Genomic DNA, 13,850 nt, shown 5'->3' with positions numbered 1-13,850 from the left:
GGACCCTCACGCCACCTGTCTGTGAGTTGTCTCCATCCCGGCCTGGTGCCCAGGCCACTGGCTCACCCTGCGACCCCACCAAAGCACCTCCGGGCAGCCGGGAGGAAGCAGGCAGGGGGCAGGGCGGAAGGGACAGGCCAGCCGGGGCCAAGGAACTTGTGAGGGTCACAGCTCCACACTCCCAGCAGAAATCCAAAAATCTTATCTTGCACATCTAAGAATAGCCGCTGGTTTTGACGGTGAGAGGTGCCAAAGCGAAAGCTATAATTATTAGTAAGTAACAAGCAGAAATTATCCACCTACCGCAGTCATTTTTAGCTGCCATCCCCAAAGAGGATACTGAAGGGTGGGCACCAAGAAGCTGCTTGGTTTGAGAAAGACCCTGTTTCAGCCTGTGACTGTGAATGTATGAATTTCCAACGGCTGGTGACCACGTGCGTGTGCTTCTAAAGAAACAGGTCTATGACTCCCAGAGAGATACGTCTTGAGGTGCAACTACCCTCACGTGCTTTAACTCAGCCCTCCTGACTCCTGTCTCAGTGAGACTCCAGAGGAGCTGGCTCCTCTCTGGCCTGGGTTTCCCTTCTGTACAACAGAGGAAAACACCCCTTCTGACCTTCTTTATAAAATGGTGTATATATTACAAACAGCACTGGAAGATACTTGGAACTTTTAGGAAAAGAGACTGTAAAAATGGGCAGTTGCTTTTGAAACATCGTGTGATGCCCAGATGCTATAAAGAAAAGATTTATAAATGTAAAAAAAAAAAAAAATCGGCAAAAAAATCACAACAACAAAACCCTAAAACACAAACTAAATGAGAGAAAAGATAGCGCATATGACGCAAGGCAACTTTCTCTGGCACGCAGCCAACGCTCACAAATCAGAAAGAGATGCTCAGCATCTAAGGAGGTAAACGGCAGGACCCACGAGCAGACAATGAAGCCCCACTTTCCCCTGTCAGACTGGCCACCACCTGGAAGTCGGACAACTCGCTGTGCTATAAAGATGGGAGGAAATATACATATATTTATTTATATATAAAGATGGGAGGAAATATATACATATATTTATTTATATATAAAGATGGGAGGAAATGGCCTTTTGCATCTTGTTGCTGTTGAGTCGCTAAGTTGTATCCAACCGAGGGACTGTAGCCTGCCGGGCTCCTCTGTCCATGCAATTTTCTAGGCAAGGACACTGGAGTGGGTTGCCATTTCCTTCTCCAGAGCATCTCTCCGACCCAGGGGCGGACTCTACCGCTGAGCCACAGGGCAGTCCTGACACCTTGCTGGCCGGAATGCGAACTGGCACAGCTGCGGAAGGCAACGTGACAGACTTTCCAGGACTGAGGAGTAACTTTCGATCTATCAACTCCACCTTCAGGGATTAGCCTTACACAGAAGGACTGATGCCGAAGCTGAAGCTCCAGTACTTTAGCCACCTGATGCGGAGAACTGACTCAATGGAAAAGACCCTGATGCTGGGAAAGATTGAGGGCAGGAGGAGAAGGGGACAACAGAGGATGAGATGGTTGGACGGCACCGCCGACTCAATGGACATGGGTTTGGGTGGACTCCGGGAGTTGGTGATGGACATGAGGCCTGGAGTGCTGCGGTTCATGGGGTCACAGAGTTGGACACGACTGAGCAACTGAACTGAACTTACGCAGAATGATGTACAGAAGGCTATTACTGATGCACTGTCTGTAACAGAAGAATACTAGAAATAATCTAAACGTGAGTCAGCGGATCACTGGTTAAACGCTGGTCAGTTCACACAATGGGTTCGGTCTCTGATGTGACAGGTAGCGGTCTCCACGAGAGTCACCCCTCTGGCGGGTGTGCAGCTGCTCACTGGCGGCCGTGGAGGGGGTGACTGGTGCTCAGCATGGGGAACGCCTCCATTCTGTGTCTTTTGTGCCCTTTAAATGGTGTACCATGAACTTGGATTATTTTTTCAAACATAATTTAAATGAAATTGTCACATTCAGTTCAGTTCAGTCACTCAGTCATGTCCGACTCTTTGCGACCCCATGAATCGCAGCACGCCAGGCCTCCCTGTCCATCACCATCTCCCGGAGTTCACTCAGACTCACGTCCATAGAGTTGGTGATGCCATCCAGCCATCTCATCCTCTGTCATCCCCTTCTCCTCCTGCCCTCAATCCCTCCCAGCATCAGAGTCTTTTCCAATAAGTCAACCCTTCGCATGAGGTGGCCAAAGTACTGGAGTTCCAGCTTTAGCATCATTCCTTCCAAAGAAATCTCAGGGCTGATCTCCTTCAGAAATGGACTGGTTTCCAAGGGACTCTCAAGAGTCTTCTCCAACACCACAGTTCAAAAGCATCAATTCTTTGGCGCTCAGCCTTCTTCACAGTCCAACTCTCACATCCATATATGACCACAGGAAAAACCATAGCCTTGACTAGACGGACCTTAGTTGGCCAAGTAATGTCTCTGCTTTTGAATATGCTATCGAGGTTGGTCGTAACTTTTCTTCCAAGGACTAAGCGTCTTTTAATTTCATGGCTGCAATCACCATCTGCAGTGATTTTGGAGCCCAAAAAAATAAAGTCTGACACTGTTTCCACTGTTTTCCCATCTATTTGCCATGAAGTGATGGGACCAGATGCCATGATCTTCGTTTTCTGAATGTTGAGCTTTAAGCCAACTTTTTAGCTCTCCTCTTTCACTTTCATCAAGAGGCTTTTTAGTTCCTCTTCACTTTCTGCCATAAGGGTGGTGTCATCTGCATATCTGAGGTTATTGATATTTCTCCTGGTAATCTTGATTCCAGCTTGTGTTTCTTCCAGTCCAGCGTTTCTCATGATGTACTCTGCATAGAAGTTAAATAAGCAGGGTGACAATATACAGCCTTGACATACACCCTTTTCTATTTGGAACCAGTCTGTTGTTCCATGTCCAGTTTTAACTGTTGCTTCCTGACCTGCATACAGATTTCTCAAGAGGCAGGTCAGGTGGTCTGGTATTCCCATCTCTTGAAGAATTTTCCACAGTTTATTGTGATCCACACAGTCAAAGGCTTTGGCATAGTTAATAAAGCAGAAATATATGTTTTTCTGGAACTCTCTTGCTTTTTCCATGATCCAGCGGATGTTGGCAATTTGATCTCTGGTTCCTCTGCCTTTTCTAAAACCAGCTTGAACATCAGGAAGTTCACAGTTCACGTATTGCTGAAGCCTGGCTTGGAGAATTTTGAGCATTACTTTACTAGTGTGTGAGATGAGTGCAATTGTGCAGTAGTTTGAGCATTCTTTTGCATAGGTTCAGACAAACCAAGTGGCCGAACATGGACAACCCACGTGGGTCGGCCGCCGGGTGTCCCGGGAGGAGCTGGGGGCTCTGGGTCAGAAGTGCCAGGGCGGCGGTTGCCCTGGGGCCGAGCACCCCTGCTCTCCTGGGCTGGGCTCCCTGCAGGGCTGGCGGCTGGCCCCTCAGAGCAGCAGAGGCTCGGGGCTCCCGCTCACGACCTCTCTGCCTTTCAGACACACACCCCGTGGCACGGGACCTGCTTGTATGACAGGCTGCACGTCTGGGTCACCTCAGAGTGGCCTCACCTGCCACTCTCAAACCCGGGGCCGCCTCCATTGGGCCCCGCCTCACCAGCTCCCGCTACACGCAGACCACAGGAGACAAGAGGCCCACAGGCCACAGAAAGACCAGCCTGGGGTCCTGGGCCTTGATCTAGCTTCCTCTGAAACCTGTGACGTTTACAGAAGCTGGCGGTATTGCTGGAGCTGATGATGGACAGAGATGTTCCCTGGTTTCCATACGTTCTCAAAAAATGTGGGTCACTTTTATTTTGCCTCCCAGAGCAGTCAAGCTCAAACCACATATGGTAAAACCTTACATTTCAGTGGAAGGTTGTTGTATGAATTCTTTCTGAATTTACCTCTTCAAAGACTAGGTTGAATATATGACACAATTCTAATCTTGACTCAAACAAAGTCAGTGCTTTGGAAGAGTCAATAGGGCATCAATCCTATAAGATTCTAATTTATGCCACTATTCATGCTATATATGTGTGATTTATGTTCTGCTCGGAGTTTATATGGCAGGTACGACATTTGCTTTCCAGAATTCAATTCCACCAACTCCCAGAATGTTAAAAGCCATACCTATTAATAGCAATGAGAGCTTTATTCTTTCTTATAGGCTATGGCAATGAGAAATGGATGTCACGTGATTAGTAAAACTTCTAGGGCAACTCCAAATGGAATCTTAGCTGCCAAGTTCATCAATGCTCTAAGAAGCAGATACAGTTTCTTCCCAAGAGTCATGGCAGGTCATGCCAAGAGGAGCAAAGTGTGGCCTTACCACACATCGGGCGGGCGAAGGTGTCCTGAACTCACTGACCCTCATCCAGGTCATCAGCATTTCTGAGACACAAGCAAGAATGGCAGGGCCTGAGGGGTCAGGGGAGCTGGCTCCAGCCTGGAAGGGTCCCCAGCAGCCCTCTGGCTTTTCAGACTTTGGCCCTTCAAAAACTCAACTTCAGGGATTCCCCGGCAGGCCAGTGGCTAAGACTCCATGCTCCCAGCACAGGGGGCTCGGGTTGGATCCCTGGTCAGGAAACTGGACCCCGTGTGCCACAGCTGAGAGTTTGCACAAAGCGACCGAAGGTCCTGCCACCGCAGCTGACACCTGCGCAGCCAAATAAACGCCCATTAAAGACAACAACAGTAACCCGACTTCAGGCCCGTTTTAAAGGACAGCCTGCCCCTCCACTAGCCCGCAGGTTCAGGCAGCCTCACCTGACCTGGACACTAAAGAGAACCCCTTCTCGTTCTGTTTTTCGCCATCAGTGCTCATGAGGGTGACGGAAGAGGACAGTCATTACGTCCTAGACTGGGGACCGGGCTCTTCTGCAAGCAAGCTGCAAGGGAGGCTTCACAGCTGCTCCCGGGTCCTCAGCATCAGCCTGTCTAGACCCCCCGCGAGGCCGAACGCTGGCAAGCGTCTGCGCAGGGGAACAATGAGCAGGGCCGTGAGTCAGCCCACGTCTGTGCTTCTGCTTAGAAGAATATAATTTGTTAATTTACGGGCATTGTTACCGCTCGCAGAAGGCGCTGGCTGAGCTTGGCTCTGGGACATGCCCAAGCCAGGTAAATAAACCCACCTGTGTCTTCTTACGCAAAGGTAGAAAACAAGGTGGAATATCCTACAATTAGCCCTGGCACAAGCGGACCAGATGGGCAGGGGTGGGTAAGAAGCGCTTTCCCCAGCCAGATCGGGGCTTTCACCGGGCACCCGGGAGCCAAGCCTGGGAAGGCCTGGCAGGTCCAGGGCTAAAACATGAGGACGCAAGTGATTATTCACACGGAGCCGCACGCCTGCAAGCACGTCAGCCGCCACCACTGGCTCCCTACAGGGGCCTCTCACGGTGAAAATGCCGGGGTGCTGGATTTACTGGGGGGACTTCCTAGCTATGCAGAAGCAGCCGTGAGAAAATGGGGAGGTCACACCTGCTTTCTGGGCTAGCGTCCCGTCCCGCAGCCATGGGTACCTGCCTTGCTCTCTGAGGCTCACCAGGAGTGCCGTCAGAGAGGGGAGCCTGGACACAAGGGTGCAGCCCCTTCCCCGGCCTAGATGAAGACGTCTTTGTCACCCGGACCCCCGACCCCTCTCCCAGGGTCTCTGGGATGTCACTGCTAGAGTGCGCGGGGCGCTGAGCTCATCACCGCAGGAGAGGGGGCGGTGAACCCCGCGGCGCGGAGGAGGAAACGGAGGCTCAGAGCTGAAGCAGGACCGCCGGACCTCCGGGCACCCTGCAGAGGCGGTCTGGGGAGCAGTGGCCCTGCTCCCGCGTGAACGCTGCCGCCCCGGGCGCACGCCCCCCTCGGCGCAGCGGCAGGCGGGGTGAGGCAGGGGGCAGAGCGGTACCTGCGTGCAGCCAGATCTGCGCCAGCGTCATCCAGGGGTGCAAGGGGCCCTGCTTGGGGGCGCTGCTCTGCAGGGACGAGGCCACTTCTGACAGCGCCTGCTCCACTCTGGAGGCCGCGACTGATGTGGCGTGGATGGAGCCTGCGGGGTTTGGGTGGGGGTTCAAGAAGACGGCATCAGAGGCGAAAGGACAGACCGAACCAGCCAACCCCACACGCCCCGCAGCCCCCACACAGACACGAGACCAAGACGCACGCACGTCCCTCCCCCGGGGGTGTCTGAGTTTCGAGGGTCACACCCCATGCGACCGCTGGGGCCTGGCATCCTAGTTTCTGTCCTTGGTCTTAGTTCCTGTCCTTGCTTTTGCTGCCCTCTGAGTCACCGCAGAGCTTAGACTGCAGAGCGACTCTCCAGGAGCCTCGAGTGGGCTAAGAAGCGGGACGCCGGCAGAGACGCGCTGCTGAACCCGGCGCGCTTGAAGGGTGACCTAGGCAGGCGCCAGACCACCCTCCCGGGGCCTGGACCTGGAGACTCCCCGGGGGACAGGGGAGGGACCACCCTGGTCTGCTGCGGAGGATTCCGCCTGGAGGGTTTTGCTCTCAAGACACACCCAGCAACCGCCCACTTTGTTCCCTGGCCTCTGAAGGATCTGGGGCCATAGTCTAGGGTGCGACTTGAAAGCTACAGAAGCACTTCTGCCCGCTGTGGAAGCAGACGGCCACCGCCGAGGCTAACACCAGCCTGCTGGAGGTCAGGCCGCAGCAGAGGCTGCGCCTGCCTTACTCTTCTGTAAAAGCTGCCCTTCTGAGGGGCTGGGGCAGGCCGCCGTCCGGACAGGTTCACTAGCCTGAGGGATCTGGCCAAAGGGCTGCTACTCAGACATCAAATGAGTCAAACCACACGTTCTTCCCATGCTGACCTGGGGAACTCCTGCCAGACAGGGGCCACCTTCCGAAACGGGGGTCTCTCCCCACCTCTTTCCCACATCCCCTCTTGGAGGAATGGTTTCAGAACCGAGAACAGGAGTCTCAGTTATTTCAGATTAAAACTCGTGACATTTATATTCGCCGGCAACACTCTTAATTTATAGCTCGTCCTCAAGCGTAATACCGGGATAAACATTCCAGCCCTGTCGGTGCTATCAACTTATCACGAGGTTGAAAATGGTGATTATAGAGAGATACACGCTGACTACTCAAATAAACCAAGTTGGGTCTACTCTGGGTAAGAGGAGACTGTGAGCATAAAAATAATTTCTGCTGGGGCTTTCAAATGCACCATAATTTATTCATTTTTAAGAGTATTTGCAGTGATAAACTGGCCATCCATATTGTGTTTTGACAGTCCCAACATGAAGGAATGTGGATTTTTCTCAGCATACTCAAATCCTGCGGTGGGAGGGGCTGGGGACCCCAGAATTCAGCTTCTGTGGGCAGTCCCCACACAGACAGCACCCACAGGGTCACGTAAGAGGGCGGCTCTGGAGAAGGACCAGGGAGGCCTCCAGAGTCAGCGCTGCCCTGTGAGGAGGCCCATGAGGCCAAGTTCAAAGGTAACGCAGGAGAGCTGATGGAGCTCAGCTAAGAACTGACTGTGCAGAGACCAAGTGTGTCAGACTACTTAAAAAAAACCCTAAGCAGCAAGATGATGAAACTGCTGTTGGTTTTGGGGGTCTTGTTCTGTCTTCAACCTCTTTATGGAAAATCAGCATTTTAACTTTGATAACAAGGATGGACGTAGCTTCTCTGAGATTTTTAATAGCAACGATTAGTTAAATAAATGAAACTGCTGTTGCTACATCCTGACGCTGTTACTAAGCTGGCTTACCTCTCACTGACTACCTCCAACAGGGGTTCTCAACCTTGGCTTCACATGAGAATCACTTATGGATTAAAAACACGACCACGATGCCATAGCTACAGCATCACTGACGCTGGAGGGGGGGTGGGGCAGCCATCTATTCGTTAATAGCCCAGGCAACACCAACGCACAGCTAAGACTGAGGCCCCGACCTGGGGAGACGGGAAGAGGGTGTTATTAGAAGACCGTGGGTCAAGAAAAGCCTGTGGGCTTCGTCCCCACAGCTCAGCCAGCTTGAGCGGTCCTGCCTCCCTGCAGCCCAGCGACCTGGGGAAAGGGGACCAGGAAGCTCTTGTTCTTTAAGACAGAGGTTCTCAGAGCCTTCTTATCTCAGAATCTCTTTGGACTCTGCGAAGTCATTTTCTCTAATTAATTAATTAATTTGGCTGCACCTGGTCTCAGCCAAGGCATATGGGATCTATTTCCCTGACTGGGGATCGAACCTGGGGCCTCTGTATCAGGAGTGTGAAGTCTTAGCCTCTGGATCGCCAGGGAAGTCCCTCTGCAAAGTTATTGCAAGCCCTCTCAAGAGATCTTGTTTGCGTGGGTTATATCCATTGATACTGAAATCAAAAATGAAATCAAAACTGAGAAATGCTTAAAATGTTTCATTAAAAAAAAAATAAACCACTGCTCTAGAAAAATTCTACACATCCCCTACTAAATTCTCGGACTCCGTGGCTACGAGGACTTGTGACTTTTAGACAAGGGGCTAATTTTGCTTTTCAGATGATCTGTTTGATTCACAAACGAACTTCTCAGAAATAATGTCAAAGTTCCTTCTCTTCGTAATATCTGCACACACTGGGGCTTCCCTGGTGGTTCAGGTGGTGAATCGTCTGCCTGAATGACCCAGGTTTCATCCCTGGGTCAGGAAGAAGATCCCCTGGAGAAGGAAATGGCAACTCACTCCAGTATTCTTTCCTGGAGAATCCCATGGACGGAGGAGCCTGGCGGGCTACAGTCTTTGCTACAGTCGCAAAGAGTCAGACACAACTGAGCGACTTCACTCACTCGCGTACACAACTAAATTCATTAATTCTTCACATACGAACGTTTCACTGTGAAGAAGGTCCGGCAAACGATGATGCCAGCAGTGGTGATTATCGGTTTTAGTGAACTAGTTTCGATTGTCATTTTTGATTGTCAGTCTTAGAGGCCTGTTCCAGGCACTCTGGTGTGCACTCTATGTATATTGCTTCATTTAATTTTTAAACAATTCTCTGAGGCAGGTAACACTGTCACCTACATTGTTTAGACGACAAAATTGAGATTTAGTGAGTAAGTTACCCAAATGCACATAGCCAGCAGGTGACTCAGACACTAGGCTACCTGCAAATCTAGGCTCTAAACCCAGCTCCGATACCGCCTCCTCCAGGAAGGCCGCCGTGAGCCTTTGGTTCCTCCTCCCTACCAGCCTCGGGCAAAACGTTAGACCTCGGGACCTCAGTGCCCCATATCCTCCTGTGGCCATGGTGATCCCTGTACAGACCACACTGTTCTACGTTAAAGTTAACGTAACTGTCTCTCTTATGAGACTGGGTGGTTCTGGAAGACAGGAGTCATGTCCTCCATTTAGGTATTTCGAAAGTGAAGTGAAAGTCACTCAGTCGTGTCCGACTCTTTGTGGCCCCATGGGCTCCTCAGCCCGCGGGATTCTCGAGGCCAGGACACTGGAGCGGGCAGCTTTATCCCTTCTGCAGGGCATCTTCCCAACCCAGGGGTCGAACTCGGGTCTCCCGCACTGCAGGTGGAGTCTGCACCAGCTGAGCCACCAGGGAAGCCCGCTAGGTATTTTAGGGGCTAGGAATGCCAGGCCCCTGAAATGTGCTTGGTAAATGCTCGTGGAACGAACGAACGAATGAGTGAAGACTTGTCACGGTATGAAACCTGCAAGAGAGTGGCCCCCTTCGAGGGAACCACGTCTGGGTGCCCTACCCTCCTTCCCTAATGGCCCAGGGGCCAGAACCTTCCCCGTCTCAAAGGGCTCCTCCCAACCACTGGCACTAAGACTGACCGTGGTGCACTCCCGAATTAACACTGCTCTTACCTAGGGGCTTCCCAGCTCCAGGGTAACTAACCCCCTTACAAAGGGAGGGTGACTGAGGTTCATCAGAAACAACTGTCTCCTTCCTAGATGGTCCCTTTTCACACACGTCTCACGGGGCAGACACCCTTCAGGTTCTGAAGGAGGGGTGGGTATTTGAGCATTCAATATTTATTAACAACAGCAGGTGATTTACAATAATGATAAAAATACTTAATAGCTAATGTCTACAGGGCTTCCCTTGTGGCTCAGCTGGTAAAGAATCCACCTGCAATGCAGGAGACCTGGATTCAGTCCCTGGGTTGGGAATATCCCCTGGAGAAGGGAATGGCGACCCACTCCAGTATTCTGGCCTGGAGACTTCTATGGACTCTATAGTCCATGGGGTCGCGAAGAGTTGGATACGACTGAGCAACTTGAACTTTCACTTTCACTCTTCCTAGCAATAGTGCAAATATGTCAAACGCTTTCACTGGGTTAGAATTTGGAGGAAGAAAGGGCTAAGCGTCACTATGAATTAGAATGCATAAATCTGATTTTACAAAAAATAATCAAAACAGCCTGCATCTTACTGTTGCATAGGACTGAAATGGTAAGTGTCAAGATAGATTTTGATTTATGTAGGTAAGCTAGAAACGCTAGTCCTGACCAACCTATTTTTAAAGCAACCCTTTTCTTTCTCATGAAAGCAAATGTATTCTTACAGCGTGCGTGGGGGTTAAGAGGATTATCCCTCCAAGGGAAATGGACAAACTGAGGCTTGAGAAAGGAATCAGAGGGGAACAGAAGGCATATTTCTAATTTGAAATCCAAGACTCTGGAGGTTTGACAGGTGAGTCAGGGGACGTGTCTGGCCGCTGAGCATCTCCTATTTATCACATTAATTCGAGAAGCGCTTATCCCTGTCGGAACCCTCAGGGCCGAGCAGCCACCAAGTCCCTCAGTCACAGGGTGCAGGGACTCTGAAAAGCCACCGTGAAACCAACTGAACCGACAGCTGACGTGGGCAGGTGAGAGCGGGCCCTGAAACCTGGCCTAGGCTCTGTGTCCATGGGGAACATGATGTCCTGGAGCTGAACTTCCTCCCACCTCGATGCCCAAGAGAAAATGCTGCTTTGGACCTCTGATACGTCTGCAAAGCGCCGCTTGAAGAACTGTTCTGATCCCCAACTCCAGGGTCTTTATCTGAGTCCCCGCTTAGGACCACCATCTGCGTGGGGTGTGGAAGGGGGCTGCTGATAGAGAGCCCAGGCCGCGGGGCCAGGAGCCAGGGCCCCTGGCCTCAGGAAGCAGAATGCAAGCTCCGCACCCCCAGAGGATTCCTACCCCCATACCTATCATTTCCTGAAGCCCACAGAGAAATTCTGCCAGAAGCAGGACAGCGGGTCCAGCCAGCTCACACTGCCTGCAGCTGACGTCTTTCCAAATCCTCTCCTCAGCTCACTACACCTGGGGTCAGCTTCACACAGACCTCCAACAGGACCTAGTTCAACACTTGAAGTTCATCAGGCAAAGGAATCTCAGAGCCCGTAGCACTGTTAAGCAAAAGGCAGTGAACTCCGGCCGGGTCGTGTTCGGTCACCTGTATTTGCACAAGCAGGGTCACTGACTGCGTGGCGTGTTTTTACACTCCAGCGGCCCTCTCGACTCTTCTGGTGGCAGAACCTAAGCCGCTGTGGTGTGAACGATGCCCACCTTCCCTCTCCCCTCCCATCCTCACAGCGCGTAGACGGGGAACAGGTCTCAGATGCAACCCTGCTGACTTGGTGCATCACAGCCCACGATCAACTGTGCTACTGACGTGCGAAAAAGAACAAAAACCCCTCTCCCGAAGAGCCACGAGCGGGCCCAGGTCCAAGAGTCCGCGCGGGGTCCAGGCTGCCCTCCGCCTCCAGCCCTGGCGCGCTAGCTCGGAAGCCCCCGCGCGCGAACGCGGGGCGCGCGGCTGCACCGAGTCCCTCCTCTCGCCTCGGGGCCCCGTCCCGTCTGCGCCGGGCAGCCTCGCAGGCACCCGCCCGGCGCTGCTCTGGGAAGAGCCCGTGTGCGCAGGAATCACCCACTGCCCGGAGCTCTCTGTCTCCCCTCGGCCCTGGGCTGACTCAGGGCACCTGTTGGCAGAGCTCACTCAGCCTCCGGCTCTTCGAAGCTGTGGCCCCTTCCCCAACAACGAAGTTAAAAAGAGAAGCAGCTTCGCTTCGCAGAGGCCCCGCGCACTGAACGGTGACCTCAACGACTAAACGTTCCGCCAGACAGCTGGGCTGGAAACCCTCCATCCCTAACAGGAGAAGGATGCCTGTTTCTCAAGACGAGGCTTGAGCGCTGATGAGGGGTGGTCGGCGACCTCCTCGCACCGGTCCCTGCGCTCTGAGAGCCTCGGGGGCGCGGGCCTGAGCAGCCGGTGGGGAAGGGGAGGAGGGACAGGGCCCCGCGTGTTCTCGGAATCCTTAAAACACACGGGCCATTTTCCCTCCACGCCCACCCCTCAAGCCCGGGTCGGGACAATCCGCATCTCCGCTGGAGACGGTCCTGCCTCTGACTTGGGGGGTGGGCTCCTCACACGGGGCTGTCAAGGGTCTCCCTCCGGCATTCTGGCCCCTGGAGGGCTGCCCCCTCCCCTCGAGTTGGCGGCCTTAGGGGCCACTGCGGTTTCATCCGCCTCCCGCCCGCCGCGAGGCCTGCTGCCTGTGGGCCCTGCGGATCAGTAACTTTGGGGGCTGTTCTCTAGCTACTTTGCTTGCTCCCTGTGTGAAAAGGAGACTAAGACAGCCAAGTACATCCGGACAAGCCAACCCCCCAGTCCCAAGACGAGCCACGACTCCCAGTGACTTGCAGAGTACCAAGCACAGCTCAGCCCTGATGGGACGTGCTTTCCTCCTGCAAGGGGGGGTCCTTTCCAGGGAAAGCGTCGGGAAGGACCCGGGAGGCAGGGGGCATGCGCGGCGGCCAGCGTGCGCCAGGGGTGTTGGCGGGGCGCTCAGCAGGCATGCGGGGGGCCGGCTGCGGGCGGGAGGCAGTACCTTCGGGAGGACTACACGGGGAGGCTCCCCACCTGCCCCAACCCCGCCGCTGCACAGTCCTGAGCCCCCCACTCTGCACCGAAGCGCCCGCCCCTGGGGAAAGCGGCTCGCAGACGCGGCCAGGGAGAAGGCTCCCGGCTTGGGCTGCGGTCTCACTCCCGGACACACACGCCCGGCGTCAGCCCGAGGCCCGCATTACTGACGTGTCCACCTCCTGAACTGCCATTCAACCTCGTCTAGAGAAAGACATCCTAGAACTAAGTGAACTGTGGCAGCGTCCAGTGTTTGTCGCTCAGTCGTGTCCGACCCTTTATGACCCCGTGGACTGTAGCCTCTGTCGTGGGATTCTCCAAACAGGAACCCTGGGGTGGGTTGACGTGCCCTCCTCCAGGTGATCTTTCTAACCCAGGGATGGAACCTGAGACCCCCACGTTGCACGTAGATTCTTTTCCATCTGAGCCCCCAGGGAAGCCCAAACTATTTTTTAAAGAGAATTAACTTTAATTAAAAAAGCAAGAACGTTTACACTTCAACTGCCACCCCTCAAAGGCAGTGGGGCCATCATTAGAGGGACCTTTTCATATAGAGATTACAAAGTGACTTTTTTCTGTTAGGCAGAGGCAGAAGGTAAAGTCAGTCACCACCTCACTGACTGGTCACTTCCTGATCCTGACGGATGTTTTTAAATGTCAGAAAACGCAACGTCAATAATAAGATGCTCACCAGCTCGGCCTTGTCTCTCACTTTGCTTCACCTGAGCGGTGTCTGTTTTACTTAGAATCATTCTCTTCTCTGGGCTCCTAAAGAGAGCAGCCCTTTCCCCAGAATCGGTGAAATGAAATGAAGCCGGGGACACGAGCCGGCACATTCTCGGAGAGAACGCCCACCCAGCTCTCCCTCCAGAATGACGACCGCTGGGGTGGGTGCACGGGGCGCCCGGGGGCCTCAGCTCAGGAGTGCGGGCACCTGGGGGCGGCCAGGCGGCTACCTTCCAGGCCAGCTCTCCCCGCCTGGCCGGTCA

At 53.4% G+C, this 13,850-nt stretch overlaps 1 protein-coding gene across 2 annotated transcripts in view; it reads right to left on the bottom strand.

Moving 5' to 3' along the window:
• The window catches only part of TTC7B (tetratricopeptide repeat domain 7B), a 270,549-nt gene that overhangs the window by 29,717 nt on the left and 226,982 nt on the right, over positions 1–13,850 (bottom strand). For both annotated transcript variants that reach the window (XM_068964694.1, XM_068964695.1), the window contains one exon: positions 5,906–6,046. In XM_068964694.1, coding sequence (XP_068820795.1) covers positions 5,906–6,046 — 141 coding nt within the window. The remainder of the gene's footprint in view (positions 1–5,905; positions 6,047–13,850) is intronic.

The sequence above is a fragment of the Capricornis sumatraensis genome, chromosome 2 (genome assembly GCF_032405125.1).
Source record: "Capricornis sumatraensis isolate serow.1 chromosome 2, serow.2, whole genome shotgun sequence".
In the NCBI taxonomy this organism is placed as follows: domain Eukaryota; kingdom Metazoa; phylum Chordata; class Mammalia; order Artiodactyla; family Bovidae; genus Capricornis; species Capricornis sumatraensis.
The sequence above is the reverse complement of the archived record's forward strand: the minus strand, read 5'-3'. Positions and strand labels throughout refer to the sequence as shown.